At 37.6% G+C, this 15,040-nt stretch overlaps 1 protein-coding gene across 1 annotated transcript in view; it reads right to left on the reverse strand.

Annotated features, from left to right (window-relative positions):
• Positions 1 to 5,793: 5,793 nt before the first annotated feature.
• The window catches only part of LOC148833139 (adenylate cyclase type 1-like), a 78,241-nt gene continuing 68,994 nt past the window's right edge, over positions 5,794 to 15,040 (reverse strand). Inside the window, exons 13-20 of the mRNA XM_088918832.1 lie at positions 14,389 to 14,645; positions 13,413 to 13,539; positions 11,539 to 11,655; positions 10,484 to 10,630; positions 10,095 to 10,193; positions 9,619 to 9,733; positions 8,991 to 9,115; positions 5,794 to 6,334 (exon numbers count right to left, since the gene is read on the reverse strand). Of these exons, the coding sequence (XP_088774958.1) occupies positions 5,996 to 6,334; positions 8,991 to 9,115; positions 9,619 to 9,733; positions 10,095 to 10,193; positions 10,484 to 10,630; positions 11,539 to 11,655; positions 13,413 to 13,539; positions 14,389 to 14,645 (1,326 nt within the window). The 3' untranslated portion in view covers positions 5,794 to 5,995. The remainder of the gene's footprint in view (positions 6,335 to 8,990; positions 9,116 to 9,618; positions 9,734 to 10,094; positions 10,194 to 10,483; positions 10,631 to 11,538; positions 11,656 to 13,412; positions 13,540 to 14,388; positions 14,646 to 15,040) is intronic.

The following is a 15,040-nucleotide window of genomic DNA, read 5'->3' on the forward strand; positions in this document are numbered from 1 at the left end:
AGCATGACTCTGAATTGATAGCCCGCCTTGAATGACAGAAATATGATCGAGGATGTAACTCAAAGCTCCCCTTTTGCAGCCTTTCAAGATTAACTATTAATGTGCCACTCCTCACGGGAAAACCAAGCTGACCGCATCTCTGCGTCGTCTTCGACTGCGAGCTTGAACAAGCAGGGGCAACGGGCCTCCTTGAAGCTTCCAGCCGGTGCTAATTTAAGGGTGCTCTCTGAGCAAAACGAATGCAGCCTTTTCCATTTGAATACCATGCCTGTGATGATAGAGCGCACCTGCTTCAGGCAAGGCAAAAAATGAAAACTGGAATGTGATACAAAACTTCACTCAAATTTCGATTTTAAAAATTAAATTGAAAAAAAAAAGTGGTGTGGTAATAGTAACTAGATACCACTTGGAAAAAAACACCACTATTCAGCCAGACAAGCAGGTTACTATCTTCGAACATCTTGGCAATTTTGGTAAAAAACAGTCTTGGCACATTAAAAGTTAAAATAACAAAACTTGCATTTAGTAATGCCCTGAATTAAAAATACAGAGAAAAGTAAGCACTGAGATCCTTCTAATCACATTGCGTCATTGAAGTTCATGGTTTGCTCAAAGTGAACATTTGCTCACTCCCTGTGAGCCTCATACTACACGGCTCCATGCTGAGGCTCTGGCAATGCGCCAGCCAAAAGGGAGCTGGAAAACATAAAAGAGCCCTACAAAACCAGTGAAGTTCAAGTTTACATTCAAGTAGGCATTTGACGCCACCATGCATTACAACTAAAGCAAAGTTTATTTACCAGTTCATGCACATAGACACAAAAGAGTTAGGTTTCCAGAATTGTGGCTACAGTAGAGCTACACACTGCAGCTGCAGAACCCATTAAAAGAGTAAGGCTGGAACTCAGTGACATGCAGAACCCCAAAACAGAAACACCTTTGGAGACAAAGCAGGAACAGCTTATGCTCTAAAGCTATAGACAGTTTGAGGGGAAATGACAGGACGGGCACTTTGTTTTCCATCGCTAGATTAAGGTTTTAGGGAAGAGCTGATAGAAATTGTATAAAAAACACTTGCTTACCATCAATAAATAGGAGTTTGAAATAGAAAACAGCAACCACAATGAAATTATACTGAATTAAGTAAGGACATAGGAATTAGAATACAAAAATGACAGCAATGGACTAACACAGCTATCAATGACAAGCTTTCCCAGTACAAAAACACACGTGTGAGAGAAGATTGTTGCATGCCCAGACAGATTTTCTTGAGTGAAAATATGTATTTAGTGTTTGTTCAGGGAGCCCAACATAATGCTATTACCACATATGCAGTTTACATTTTATTGCTACTGTATAATAACAGAAACTATTCTGAAAAAAAATTAATTTTAACCTCGATTCTCTAGTACAACAATGTCATGTTGGCAGCAAGTGCATTGTTCACTTTCACTAGAATTAGTGTTCCAGTTAAAAACAGAGCTAAATCCTTTACTGAGCCGAACAAAGGCAAACAAGCAAAATTATAAATTATAATATTTAAAGATGTAACTAAGCTTCCTTTAAATTGATTAAATTTGACTTATTATATTTTAGAATATTTTATACATTTATTGATTATGAGGATGATAGTCATTATTATTGTTGTTTTAATAACAGTTATTATTATTTTGCACATCCTCATAATCTTTATTTAACTAACAATAAGTGAAGGCCTTGGGACTTCTAAGAGAAATGAAACATGTGCTTTATAAAGCACATACACGTATATAAGTTTGTGTTAATTAGAAAAACTGATATAATTGAGTAAAGGTCTTTACAATTTTTATAATTTAAAATGCGTGGTTCAACTTATTTACAAACTCAATATATTACATTTAAGAATATTTAAAAGGCAAACATTTTAAACACTGTACAAAGTTAAAAATAAATAAGGCAATAAACCATTATATATATTGAATGGAATGTCAAACATCTGACTTCAAAGACAAATGTGCATTTTTTTCCTGTGTCCACTAGATGGCAGTCACGGGGTGCAGCAAACATGCAAAGGCTCATGCAGAGGAACGGTGAAGTTTGTCTCTTAGGCCCGTCAACTTTGAAACGGAGTCAAAAGGATGAAACTTCACACGTTTAGATCAGTAATTCAGCTGTCTATTTTTTAGAAAGCCCACTGCTGTATTATTTAATTGATTGTGAAACAATCTCAATCACACGTTATGAGTGTGTTGTTTCAAGGAGTCATGGCCTTATATTTCTATGAGGTGCTTCTGTCTCTTCTTTTTTGTATGAAAGTGGTCACAGGTTCGTTTTGACACCAAACATGCTGTGCACAATACGGATCGAAAACAGGGTACTATGGATTAGTATAAGAATACCATGCTCCAATACAACACAATTCTATTCAAAAGCAAATAAAATACCATTTTTGGAGCACAAGCTAATTATTTCTTAAATCATTTCTTAGGTATGATTTGAATGGGTAACCTGTTTTACATTTCAAAGCTATTTTGAACCCCGTGGAAACCACTTCTGTAAATCACTTCCCCGTCTGGTTTAAAGAGGTGTATCTGGAGGTATTGCAATGTTATTTTTTTAATTTTGAAACAGTTGTAGGTTAACCGTAGACTAGGGCTGCCAGAGAGAAATCTAACACCTTTGGAGCGCTGTAATTCAGGTCAGCAAACATTCACGATGACAGTTCCTTATTACGCCTTCTCAGATCAATCACACAAACTGCATTTGACATTCCTTTCAAAAGCGTTGGCCAGAAACTGCATTTTTTAATAGCAATCCAGTGTATTTATCGCGAATAGAAAACCAAGAATTTATCACTGCGATACAAAATCCTTACTTTAAAAAAGAAAATGTATACTATGCAAAAAAACAATAATTTGATTAACAATAATGTCAAGGCTTTGAAAAAGCCAGTACTGTTCTTTGCTAAGCAACTTCCCATTAAGAAAACATAATGAGAGACACTTAACATCAGACTCTGTCAGAGATTATATTAATACAAAACAACCCAGGGGCAAACGGTTTCAAATCCAGCCCCAAATGACATCAACCTGCTCTATTAAGACATTTATTCTGGAAGGTTACAATTTATTTGTTCCTGAGTGCACACTGTAAGAGTGAAGCATACACCTGTTCTCAAGATTTTCAGACTGTATCTATATAATAAAATACCTTTTGGACAATGTGTTGTCCATAAGAAAACAGGAAAGCTGACGTTATCTGTTTGCTTTCTGAATTTTTTAAAGTATTGTATAACATTTGTTATCTAAGAAAAATAAGTTATGGATTTAGCTAATTCATTCTTTTGCTAATTTGTGCATTCTTTTGTTTATTGATTATTAATTTAAAATGAATTAATAGCTTACATGTAATGGCAGGCATTACACAAAAAGCAACTTATGGGCTGAAATGCAGAATGTAGAAAAGTAACCAGATATTTGGACTAAAACATTAAAAAAAAAAAACAAATAAAAGTATCAGTACTTCCTGCAGGTAAATTGCAAAAAATGCCAGCATATTATGTTTCATAACGCAATTCTGAATTATATAATTTTATAAATTGGTTATAAGCATGTATATAATATATAGTATTTATTATAATTTTATAAAGTGACATTTGGGACATTTTACTTGTTGAAGGTGATAGGTTATGAAATACAGTAGATTATGATGATATTACAATAAGCAGAAAAATAGGCAACAAACTACAAAATGAGAAACAGCTGTAAGATGTAAGGGAGAACTGAGTAAAAGCAATCATGCTCTCATTGTTTTAACTTGCCTATTGATATTTCAGCATTCTTCAACACATAACCATCTCTTATTAACAGGACATGACTTCATCAATACACTCTCAAAAGCATACTGACAACCCAATGTGCAGTCATTTTCCTAGGCAAGCTGTGCATCCATTTTTCATCAACATGAAAATGATGAAAAAGTTTGGTTTCCATCTCATCTTGCTCCCTGCAGAATATATGCTCCCACAGATTCTGCAGTATTGTATTTTTCATGGCACTCTGTGTTACAGGAAATAATAATCCAAAAGCCTTGCTAAAATTCTGCACGATGATCTTTCACATCTATTGGTTTTGTGTTTAGATTCAGCACATGCTAGATGAATTGGCTTCATTGCTCTGTTCTTCTCCCCACTGACAGCTGATGTGTGGTGAGCGTTCTGGCGCACTATGGCTGCCGTTGCATCATCCAGGTGGGGCTGCACATTGGTGGTGGTGGAGGGAAGTCTCCATTACCTGTAAAGCGCTTTGAGTGGAGTGTCCAGAAAAGCGCTATATAAGTGTAAGCAATTATTATTATTATTATTATTACTTATGTGTAACATTTTGAAAGAGAAAAGAACTGTCTATTCAAAGTTACCAACAGATTTGATTTATAAGTCAGTACAGGTTGGCGGGATTATCAGGTGGAACATACTGTACCTTCCTTAGATGCACAGTTCTCCTAGCAAAGATTTAATTTCAAGCAACCATCACACTGAGTTTCACATCAATGACTTAAGCACATTTTCAAAGAAGAGAGTACTGTCTGTTCAGAGATGCTGTGATTTAAGGGACTTTACGATTAGAGAGAAGAAGAATGAACAATATCACCATCTCTTAAGTTCTGTAGTTTCTAAGCTTTTTATCAACATCTTAAGCGTGACCTCTTCTTTGCTCATAGAATAATCTTTTAACTGAGCTTTGAAAATTAACTGATTGTAGGAAAATGCCTGTAATGACATTTTAAGGTTTTAGAAATACTGTAATTTGAACATCTGAACATTTGAGCATCATAATATTTTCAAAGAAATATTTTAATTTCCCTGCAAATAGGACTTCATAATCTCTACCTGGTCTCAGAAGAACTGACTCTGAGGGTGAAGGATCAAGACTCTTGATTCTTCAATTTCAGATGAGTAAATTGTTTCAACAGAAGGAGATCAGAACTCCCTAAACCCGTACTGATCACCATTAGACACTGTTATGGTCTTAATTTGCATTGATCTGCATTTTGACCATAAGCATATACAATTTCTCTATTCTTGAAAATCCAATGAAAATAACAAGTATGTTTGTTCTGTTAAGTGACAACTGATATTGGATACTAATGTTCGATAAACCAGACTGCACTGCGAAACATCAGGTTTCCAAGCACAGCACAACCCAATAAAAAAAAACTGGAAAGCAAACTTAAACATTGTCATTATTTGAAATAGAAAACAATAATACCTAGCATGATCATGGAACAATAATATTGTATATTTTGAGCCAGGACTCCTATGTAAATATCAATAAGAATGGTTTAAAAATATGCCTGGTAAATCCTTGTAATAAATACAGTTATTACTGTAATATCAAAAGCATACACCATGTATCTCTAGGAAGCAGTCACAAGGCTTTTAATTCCAACATATATCACCACTGACAACTGCTTCCCTTTTGCAGAAAATTCAGGTTTTGGTATACCCACCAAAAAGCATGAGGGCTTTTGCCAAACAAAACAGAGCTAGAGGAAGACTTGATTCCCTCTGCAGGAACGTAACTCTTAATTTCACAAAACGGTATTTTTTTCCTTCATACCTTTTCCTGTAAGTGTGAAACTTTTATCCGTCGAGGAGACCCTCTTATGCTTTGCTGGGCTGGAAGAAATTATTTGAGAGTCGGAAACTTGGGTTCCTATCATTTGAATAACAAAGGATGAAGTGTCTTTATTTTTCGTTAAGAGAAGTTTATATAAAAACACTTTCCGACCTTAAATTAGGACCAGTCCTAACAAAGTTGTTAGCCCTTGTTACCTTCCCAGCTTGTTTCTGTAGAAGAACCCAACATTCTCTTTGGTTGGATTGCAGGGATCCTTGGTTGTGCATTTGCCTAAGACCTTCTGGTGAGTATTCAGGCATGTCTGGAATTTACAATTTGTATCAAGAACGCCTTTCTGCTGACATCCAGTTCAGTCACCTAAGTAATCCCTCTCCGGTTCATAATTCCTTCACAGCTGGCACTGAAGGAAGGTAATGCACAGTCTGGTTTGTGTGCGTTGTAGAGGCCTGCAGTGCCCCGAGTCCTGCCTTCACTGTGAAACTGGCAACAGACGATACCGAAGGGCAGCTCGTTCCCAGCTTAGTTTGGATGTTTGCTCGTCCAAAAGGGTAGTTCTTGTGCTCCAGGCTGGTAGACCTCGTCTGTGAGCTATTCCCATTGCACTTCCCCTCCAGGAAATATGTGAGCATTTCGCCTTTTCCTTTGACACTGACCTTCCCGCGACACACCAGCTCATAGTTACACTTCTTCAGCATGCGATACACCTCTTCTGTAACCTGGAATCAAAGCAAAGAGACATGTCCTGGATTTCTGGGAGGAATGCTACTGCTCTGTTGTTTTAAGGGGGATTTTCGTTTAGCCTTTACAAAATGCTTGGTGTGATACATCAAAATGTATCAGGACAAAAGGACAAAAGAGCCTAGCAGACATGGCAGTACTTTCATTAAAAATGTTTAAACTACAGTATGTCTTCATTGTCCAGAAGGTGCCATTTAATATTAAAGGAAATCAAGTTACAGAAGCATTCATCAAAAGTCAAGTGCTGTGCTGTATATCATTCCTACAAACCACAGCTCTGTACTCTTGCATAAAACACACACCGCGAACCTGAAAGGTGTTTCTTGTTAAAATATGCTGTCAGTTCTTCTCACTGTTCTTAAACACAGAGAAAGGCAGAGTGAGGATTTTAATCTGGTGCACTGACTCTGTGAAGATATCTTGACAGGGATTCATCAGCAGGTGAATAATGAAAAAGAAAAATCACAGCCGTGTTCTGTAAATTGCTGAAGCAATCCTGAATGCTCTTTAATATTTTGTTCTACATTTGTCACTTACGTATTGTACTGTATATCCTGCTCCATCTTCTGCATCCTTGATTTATTTATTAATGTGATGGAAAGGAGTTTATTTGGGGGATTTAAGCCACTTCACATAACCAAACACCACACAACTTACTTACTGAAGTGGACTTACATTTACGAATTGGCCCAGCTTCCACACAGTTACACACAGCACTAGCTTTTACTGCCACACACTGCTGCGGGTCTGATCTCTCACGTTCTTGTACAGTATACTGTGCTTATACAGTACACAACCAGGACCCGGCACCTTAAACAGGGACACTGGCTGTGCACTGCAGACTTACTGCAGGCCCCAATTTACCAGACTGGTTATTAAACCTTGGTAACAAAATAAATTCATTGACATTATAGAAAAAAACGTCCAAATTTCGAATTAAGCACAAAATCATTAACTTTGTGAAAGTACTGTAAGTCATCATATTGTCGCAAACTTGCATTAAATTCCCATAAATCGCAATGTGATGTGACCCTTCCCGCTCACTAGTCCCTGTAATGACTAATGTACTGTGATGTACGAGTGAATACGGTATGTGCAGGTTGTGCAGCAGACATTCTACGCAGAAATATTCCAACATGATCTGCTTGCAGCGTTAACAAGTTAGTAGTAATAATTGCTTACACTTATATAGCACTTTTCTGGACACTCCACTCAAAGCGCTTTACAGGTAATGGGGACTCCCCTCCACCACCACCAGTGTGCAGCCCCACCTGGATGAAACGACGGCAGCCATAGTGCACCAGAACACTCACCACACACCAGCTCTCAGTATGGGGGAGGAGAACAGAGTAATGAAGCCAATTCATAGATGGGGATTATTAGGAGGCCATGATTGGTGAGGCCAATGGGAAATTACACCCCTACTTTTTTCGAGAAATGCCCTGGGATTTGTAATGACCACAGAGAGTCAGGACCTCAGTTTTACGTCTCATCCGAAGGACAACGCCTTTTTACAGTATAGTGTCCCCGTCACCATACTGGGGCATTAGGACCCACAGACCGAAGGGTGAGCGCCCCCTGCTGGCCCCACTAACACCTCTTCCAGCAGCAACCTTAGTTTTTCCCAGAAGGTCTCCCATCCAAGTACTGACCAGGCTCACACCTGCTGAGCTTCAGTGGGCTGCCAGTTGTGAGTTGCAGGGTGGTATGGCTGCTGGAAAAACCATCCTGAAATCAATGCAATAGTTCTACTGTATTAAAAGAGATGTATTTCCAAGCCTGCTTCTTTACAATTTTATAAGGCCAAAACACGTCACAGGATGCTTTGTTGCCTCATTCTGAATTGTAGAACATGGTGCTGCTCACACCTAGAAATTCTATTTTGTGATGTAAATTGGAGGTTTTCAAGTTACTATGTACACTTTACTTATATTGTGGTTTGAATTGCACTCATCAGTGCTGATTTTTTCTAACCCTAGCCCCGAAATATGAAAATAGCGCTGCAGTTCCACTTTAATATCCACGTGTGTATTCTGTCTTTATACACTCTTGCATATTAAACCCTGTCACAACTTACTGTACATCTCTTTCCCCCCGAGTGTGTGAGCCCTGCTTGGCGGTATGATCTGAAGCTTCCCTGTCTCCTGTACACATCCTGTCCAAGGCAGTGACGACTTTTGACCCATGATTGGGGAGTGCCCAGAAGTGGTTAATTTTTCAAAGCACGCCTCTGCCTGTTTGTTCATTATTCTAGATAGGGACGTTCCCCGTCCACACTGTGTGTTTACTGTAGTCCGGGCCTTTGGCAGAGGCAGAAATGGACCTGGCTGGTCTGATTGCTGGCACTGTGCTGGGAGCCTCTGTGTTCCCTGTTCTGGCATCCCTGGGCTTGTGCCTGTCTGGATGGTATTTATATATACTGTATCGATTCTCTCCCATGATGCAAGTGGGGGGACAGCAGAGTCTTGGGGTGCTAATGATGCATTCAAAGCCTTGTTACCCTGGAGATTTGACTGTATTTTATGGGTGGAAACGAACGTTTCCTGTTGGATTTTGTTGGGGGAAAGCAAACAATAAAATACAAAAAAATGCTCCCACAGTTTTACTTCGGCTCACAACATATATTTGACTTACTTGTATTTTCCCTTGGACTCCAGTGCTGTCCATTCTGCTAGCTACATTAACTGTGTTGCCCCAGATATCATACTGGGGCCTTCTTGCTCCGATGACACCTGCCACCACAGGCCCAACATTAATACCTTTAAATAAAACATTCGACAGGAAGTTAAATTCTTTGGTTTCTTTACCTTACGCGGGTCATGTCGGTTTTCACATGGTAAAGCATCAAAAAGGAAATTTTGTTGGCTTTGATTTGCTTTGTTCACGTCGAGTTGTTCATATAGATAATAAGCAGCCCTGAGACTGAAAATGATCTATAAAATGGTTAACCACTCCCTCCAAGCAAAGACAATTTTAATTTTAATAGACCTATATTTGTACATGATAATATGATTTTTCCATGTTCATATATATTTTATAATATATCAGATTAAATTTGCTATGGGCAACAATGAAACAAAATGCAGAATCTGCCCATAAGTATATTCTGAACTTCTTGTCTTATAGAAGAGACGTAGTGTGTAGACACATGCCCTTCTCTTATTATGAGGCATGAACAGTAAGTTACAGTTAATCTCACCATCATGTTTATTAGATACAGGTAATAAAAATCTAATACGTGAAAAATAAAAAAAAAACTTACCAACTCTTAGGACAAAGTCGTTGTATGACTGATAGTTGATTTCATCAAGTACATCAAACATTTCTATTGCAAAATCTGCCACTGTGCTTAAGTGAGAGTAAATAGACTTTTTGGCCTGGATTATAAAATAGAATGGAAAAGGCACATTAGCATCTTGCTTTGTAAGAAGGTATTAATGAAACTGTCTGATTGTGGAGTTTGTGAAGCTGCAGAGAGTTAAATAGGTACTGAGAAAAGACATTTTTATATCTTTATACTAGGTAACTACCATTTCTCTCAAAAATATACACATATGCTATACTGTACTGTATACGGTAAAACTAATTTGTAAAGAAACAAAAACCTTAAAGGGAAAAGCTGTAACTGCTTCTTTAATCAGCAAAGATAATTTAGAGCGATTTGTCAACAAAAAGATTGAACATAGCTCGAAGCTGTAAAGGTTTTTTTGGAACCCATCACCTGCACGATCGTCTTACCTTGGTTCCAGTAGTGGGCACTAGACCCACAGCTGCCATGTAAGTGCTGCCAATTGTCTTGATCTTTTCGATGTCCTTGTAACATTCTTTATCCATCAGCTAAAGAAGAGCAAGTTCAACAGTAAATCTGATGAAAGAAACTTGCAGGAATGTCACACAGCCTTTATCAGGGATTAAACAATACTACAGTGTATGTTCATGGGTTTATACTGTATTGTCCTGTTTATTAAAATGATTCATAGGCTGCCATGCTTATTTAAAATAACTAAATCCCTGTGGCATGACAATATACTATATTCATTTAGATTATTAGTATTTAGCATTCGTATTTAGCTTTGATAGAAAAACACAGGCAGCTGTACAACACACCAAGTAAAAAAAAAAAATACCTCATCAAAATCAGCAATTATTTCGTTTAATAACCGTAAGCATTCCACGCCCATATTATTGCCATCCAGTTCAATGTAGAAATCATTGAAATTGGGGATGGAAGCAAACATTACACCCACTTGGGAGTATGATTGATAGTAAAGGTCCTACAAGCAAAGGGAAGAAAAGAAAAAAAATAATAAGTACGTACTGTAGCCCTGTCCCAAGCATTTCCCATTGTAGTACTATTGAAGAATCCATACACGTGCTGTATTTATAATATCAAGAGTTGGAAAATTGTAGTTGTGCCGCTTGCTTCTGAAACATGAGCTGGAAGTCCCCACTGTGCTGCTTGCCAATTGGTGACAATTATGTCTATGCATAATAACCATGTATTGGTTTAATGTTATTTTATTTGCTATATTTGCTATATATATTAAAGATCTGTTGTTCTAGTGACTTCCAGTTTTACCCTGTTGGGCCTCAATCCAGCAGGATTTGTAGGTCATATCTGAATCACCAATTTCCAAAGACTTGGAACCATATCATTATGAAAAATTAAGCAGGGGATTTATTAAATGAAATAACTGGGAAATCATTTGAAAATCTTTCAATTTACAGCTTCAAAGGACTAGAGCTGTCTTAATTCAACAGATTACTTGCTCGATTCATCAATATTTTATAGGTGTTGCCAATGTGTAGCAGCAATTCACCTATTAAACATTTAGTTTTTCTGAGAAATAGTGGAGCTTTCATCACAGACCAGTGCTTTAATGAGGTTAGGGGCTTTTTTAATGGGTAGAATACATTAGTAAGGAGAACGAAATCTCAAACAAAGCCATAGTCCTTTTCAGTTTATTTTTCCCCATAGTCACATGTTAAATCTTTTTATGGGACTTCAAAACTACATCATTTGCAAAGAAAATTCAGAATGGAAAAGCTGATGCAGAACTTCGAACTTCGACATGTTGCACTTTAAGTGTTCTTTGCTTGCTGAAATGTTAAGAGAAAATAAAGAATAGTATATATTTGCATATCCTGCAGCACTGCAGTGCCTTTCTAGTAAGAAGCTCACCATGTTTCTTGGATTGGACATCAGAAAGTGCTGTGCAACATGTGCAGGTAGGAGGTTAAATAAAATTCTCTTGTTGTCAAGCTTTACTCTTTCCATGTCATCTCTCTCTTCTTCTGCCTGAAAAAAGGAAATGAACTGGCATTCAATTTAAAAGTGCTTTTTAACACAATTCCAATTGGATCGAATGGAAAGTCTAAGATTGCAATGCTACTCTTGTTGAAAAGTAAAGTGAAACCCTAACCCACGTGTTCAGAGAAATGGTATTTAATTACTGTTTAGCTTCCATTGGTTAACGATGTAAAGGATATTTAAATGTTTCATTTCAAATCACATTTTAAACCTTTCTTTTCAGTTTTGACATGGCTGTGGTCCTCAAGAAGAATATGTAATTATGATTCATAACACCGTCTTATGACCACGCTTTCTAGTAGCAGTAATACGGTCTTCTAATTTGCTTTACATTGATGATTAGTTTTGTTGGGTACAAACTGTACATACTGTAGCGAGCTCACTGGCACAGTTTTGGTTGTTCCATAGACTTGGATAAAACCCTTCTCGTTTAGAAAATAAGGTGGCATTTTGTGAGATTTCTTTAGAGTTCTTTGATTAGAGATCCAGTACTCAGCTTCCCAAAGGAGCATGTGCTCCACATGAAAGAGCTAACATTCTAAGTGAGTTGACTGGTCCGGCAAGTTCGATTCTCATTTCATCATGCAAATAATGTCTCAAAGAAAAGGCTTTGAAACGAAATGTGAAAACCTTCCACCAAGAATTGTCTTTCCTGCTCTCCTGACAGCAGTTTTCATCTTGACACAACTTTCATGTTATGTAGCTTCATTTAACAAAAAACATGTTTTGTCACCTTACAATGTAGGGAGGGGGCTGTTATATCTTTATATTACAATTTTTTCAATATGCAGTAATAACTTGAGCATAGTTTATACTGTACATACCGTATATGAAAGTATATACAGTCTATTGTAATATGCCTCCACCAAAAGAAACTAGCAAGGTAAAGTGCTGTGATTCGGAATTATAGTTATCCAGGTCTTCTGATCAAATGTCAGACATTATCTTGTATGCCATTATTATCATCAACATATTGAATTGCATAATATGTTTTATTGCATAAACACCAATGTCTTTTTCAGTGGTTGCTTTTTCAAGCTCTGTGATTCCAATTTAATATCTGTAGTCTATGGTTTTGCCACCTGTATGTAAGACTACATTTGCCTATTTGAAATGTCATCTGCCAAGTTTTATTTCCCCAGTCTTAAATTCTATTTAAATCTCTTTTTCTCTGTGGCTTCTACTCTGTTTGCTAATCTTCCTGCTTCGGTATTATCAGCAAACTCTGTGATGACACCCTGTCTGATACCAGGAAGTAATTTCCTAGCTTACAAAATCTCAGATCTAACTGAAGTGCAGGTTTGAGTGGCACAAAGCACCCTATTTTTAACTTGAACATATAAACCCACACTGTGCTGCAGTTGTCAATGAGATTTACTGACATGGATCTCTGAAGACACTGACAGCACAAGAAAAGTGCTGATAGAAAACATGAGCAAATTAAGAATATTGAATATTCTTTTAATACACTTATATGAACTTCCGTCTAGTTTTGACTTCTTCCTTTTACTTCCATCTTTTGGATCCTTAAGTGATCTTGAAGTGTGAAAAAGCTCAATGAATGACAAGTTGGGTAGGAATTTAGACACAGGAAGAAGAAGTAGTGGAACTCGCCTTATAAAATGGGAAACACGTGCCTTCCTATGACGTGATTAATCTGTTTCTTGATCTTCATATAACTGTTGTCATATGACAAGCGGTTGTTGTAAACTTTGGAGGTTTTGGCATGACTAAAATGTTCTTACCTGTATAGCCCAGAGGTAGTCTAGACGCAGTTTAAGGTCCAGTTGTCTGGAATGAAGAACCAGAGCACAGACAAACAGAAGAATGGCCAGGATAGGTTCGTATCCACGGATGTAAAATGATCCTCCACTTAAAACAAAACCCAGACAAAACTCATGTTACTGCACTGGGGATGAGGAAGTAATTGCCCACACAAAACAACTCGTGACTAACATGAGTAATCCGGCCCTACTAGCTAAGAGGCTATACAATTACACTGTGTAAATGAATATTAATCCAGTTGCCCTTCAGACCTATGAAGTATTACAGATGGAACAAATGTACCTTGTGCGCTACCCTTAGGGACAGGATTAGATTTAGGTTTAGGAGTATAGTTTAGCCTATGCTCAGGACAAGGGTTTTGATTCTATGCAACTGATCTACAGAAGAGGTTGGTTATGAAACCTCTATATCCTACCTTTCTAAACCTTGTATAAACCTCATCAAAACAGTTATCAGTACTCCAGATATTGGACGTCATTTGGATTTTAATGTAGCTCTCATCTTTTTAATGTACAAACTCATAAGAAAATAAGAACAGCTACGAAAGGAGGAACATATTTGACGGTGTTAAGATGGGGGTTTGAACCCATGCCACCACTAGACGACCATAAAGTAATAGCGATGACTGTGCTTCAAGTTTTTTAACTATTTTGTTCATGAACTTCAGTCCTTCAGTATGACATTAACCAAAACTGTATCAAGCAAATGTGACAATCGAGCAAACTTATTAATATACACACAAGAAAGATTGATTTTTGATTTTTGTTTCACACAGTAGCTAAACTCCTCCATATTGAAGGACTTTGAAGAACACAATAGAAAAACTCTCCACTGGAAGGCGTCTCGATTTAACAGCTCTCGAGAAAATCTGCAACCCGATCCAATCTACAGCCAAAAAGCAAAGCTTATTTTTCTTAAAGAAAAGTTGTCTCATACCTCACTGACTTCCTAAACCCGCTGATTTCCAGGATCACTACGTACAAGACACTGACAAGGAAGAGCAGGATCATTTTTGGCAACGAGGAAACGCGCAGGAATATTGCAAGAGTCAGAGTCCCGGCCACACAGGAGAGGAAGGCATAGCGAGCCGAGTCGCACGGCAGCTCAGTCATGGTTTTGTTCACTCCATTGGAGTCAATGATTACTATGGAACTGCTGGAATTGTTATTCCAAATCCATGGCATGCAACCAACCTGGGAAGGCAGGAAAAATAAAGGACATGTAAAGGGAATGATGGCATTGTTGGCATTATTACGTGAAGCATGCACATGGAGGTGATTGTAGGGGCCCTTGTAGAGGCCACACAAGCCTCATATTATAAAACTTTAAATATTAAGTCTAACCACTCCATATCCTTATGTAGAAATCTGGCTGTGGCCTGGGGTCATTGCTTCTGACCTGGCTTGGGAGGGCTCTCTGTGTAAATATCATTTTTAACATGTAAATCGCAGATGGAACAGGCACTTATTGGAACTCCTTTCTTGTTTTCTACTGTATGTTAAACATACTGTATATTTATGAAAAGTGAGCAAGGTTTTTCAAAATTTAGATTTTCCCAATTTCAAAATTAAAAAGAATGTTTGTAATG

Source organism: Atractosteus spatula, chromosome 6 (genome assembly GCF_055471065.1).
Source record: "Atractosteus spatula isolate fAtrSpa1 chromosome 6, fAtrSpa1.hap1, whole genome shotgun sequence".
NCBI lineage: Eukaryota > Metazoa > Chordata > Actinopteri > Semionotiformes > Lepisosteidae > Atractosteus > Atractosteus spatula.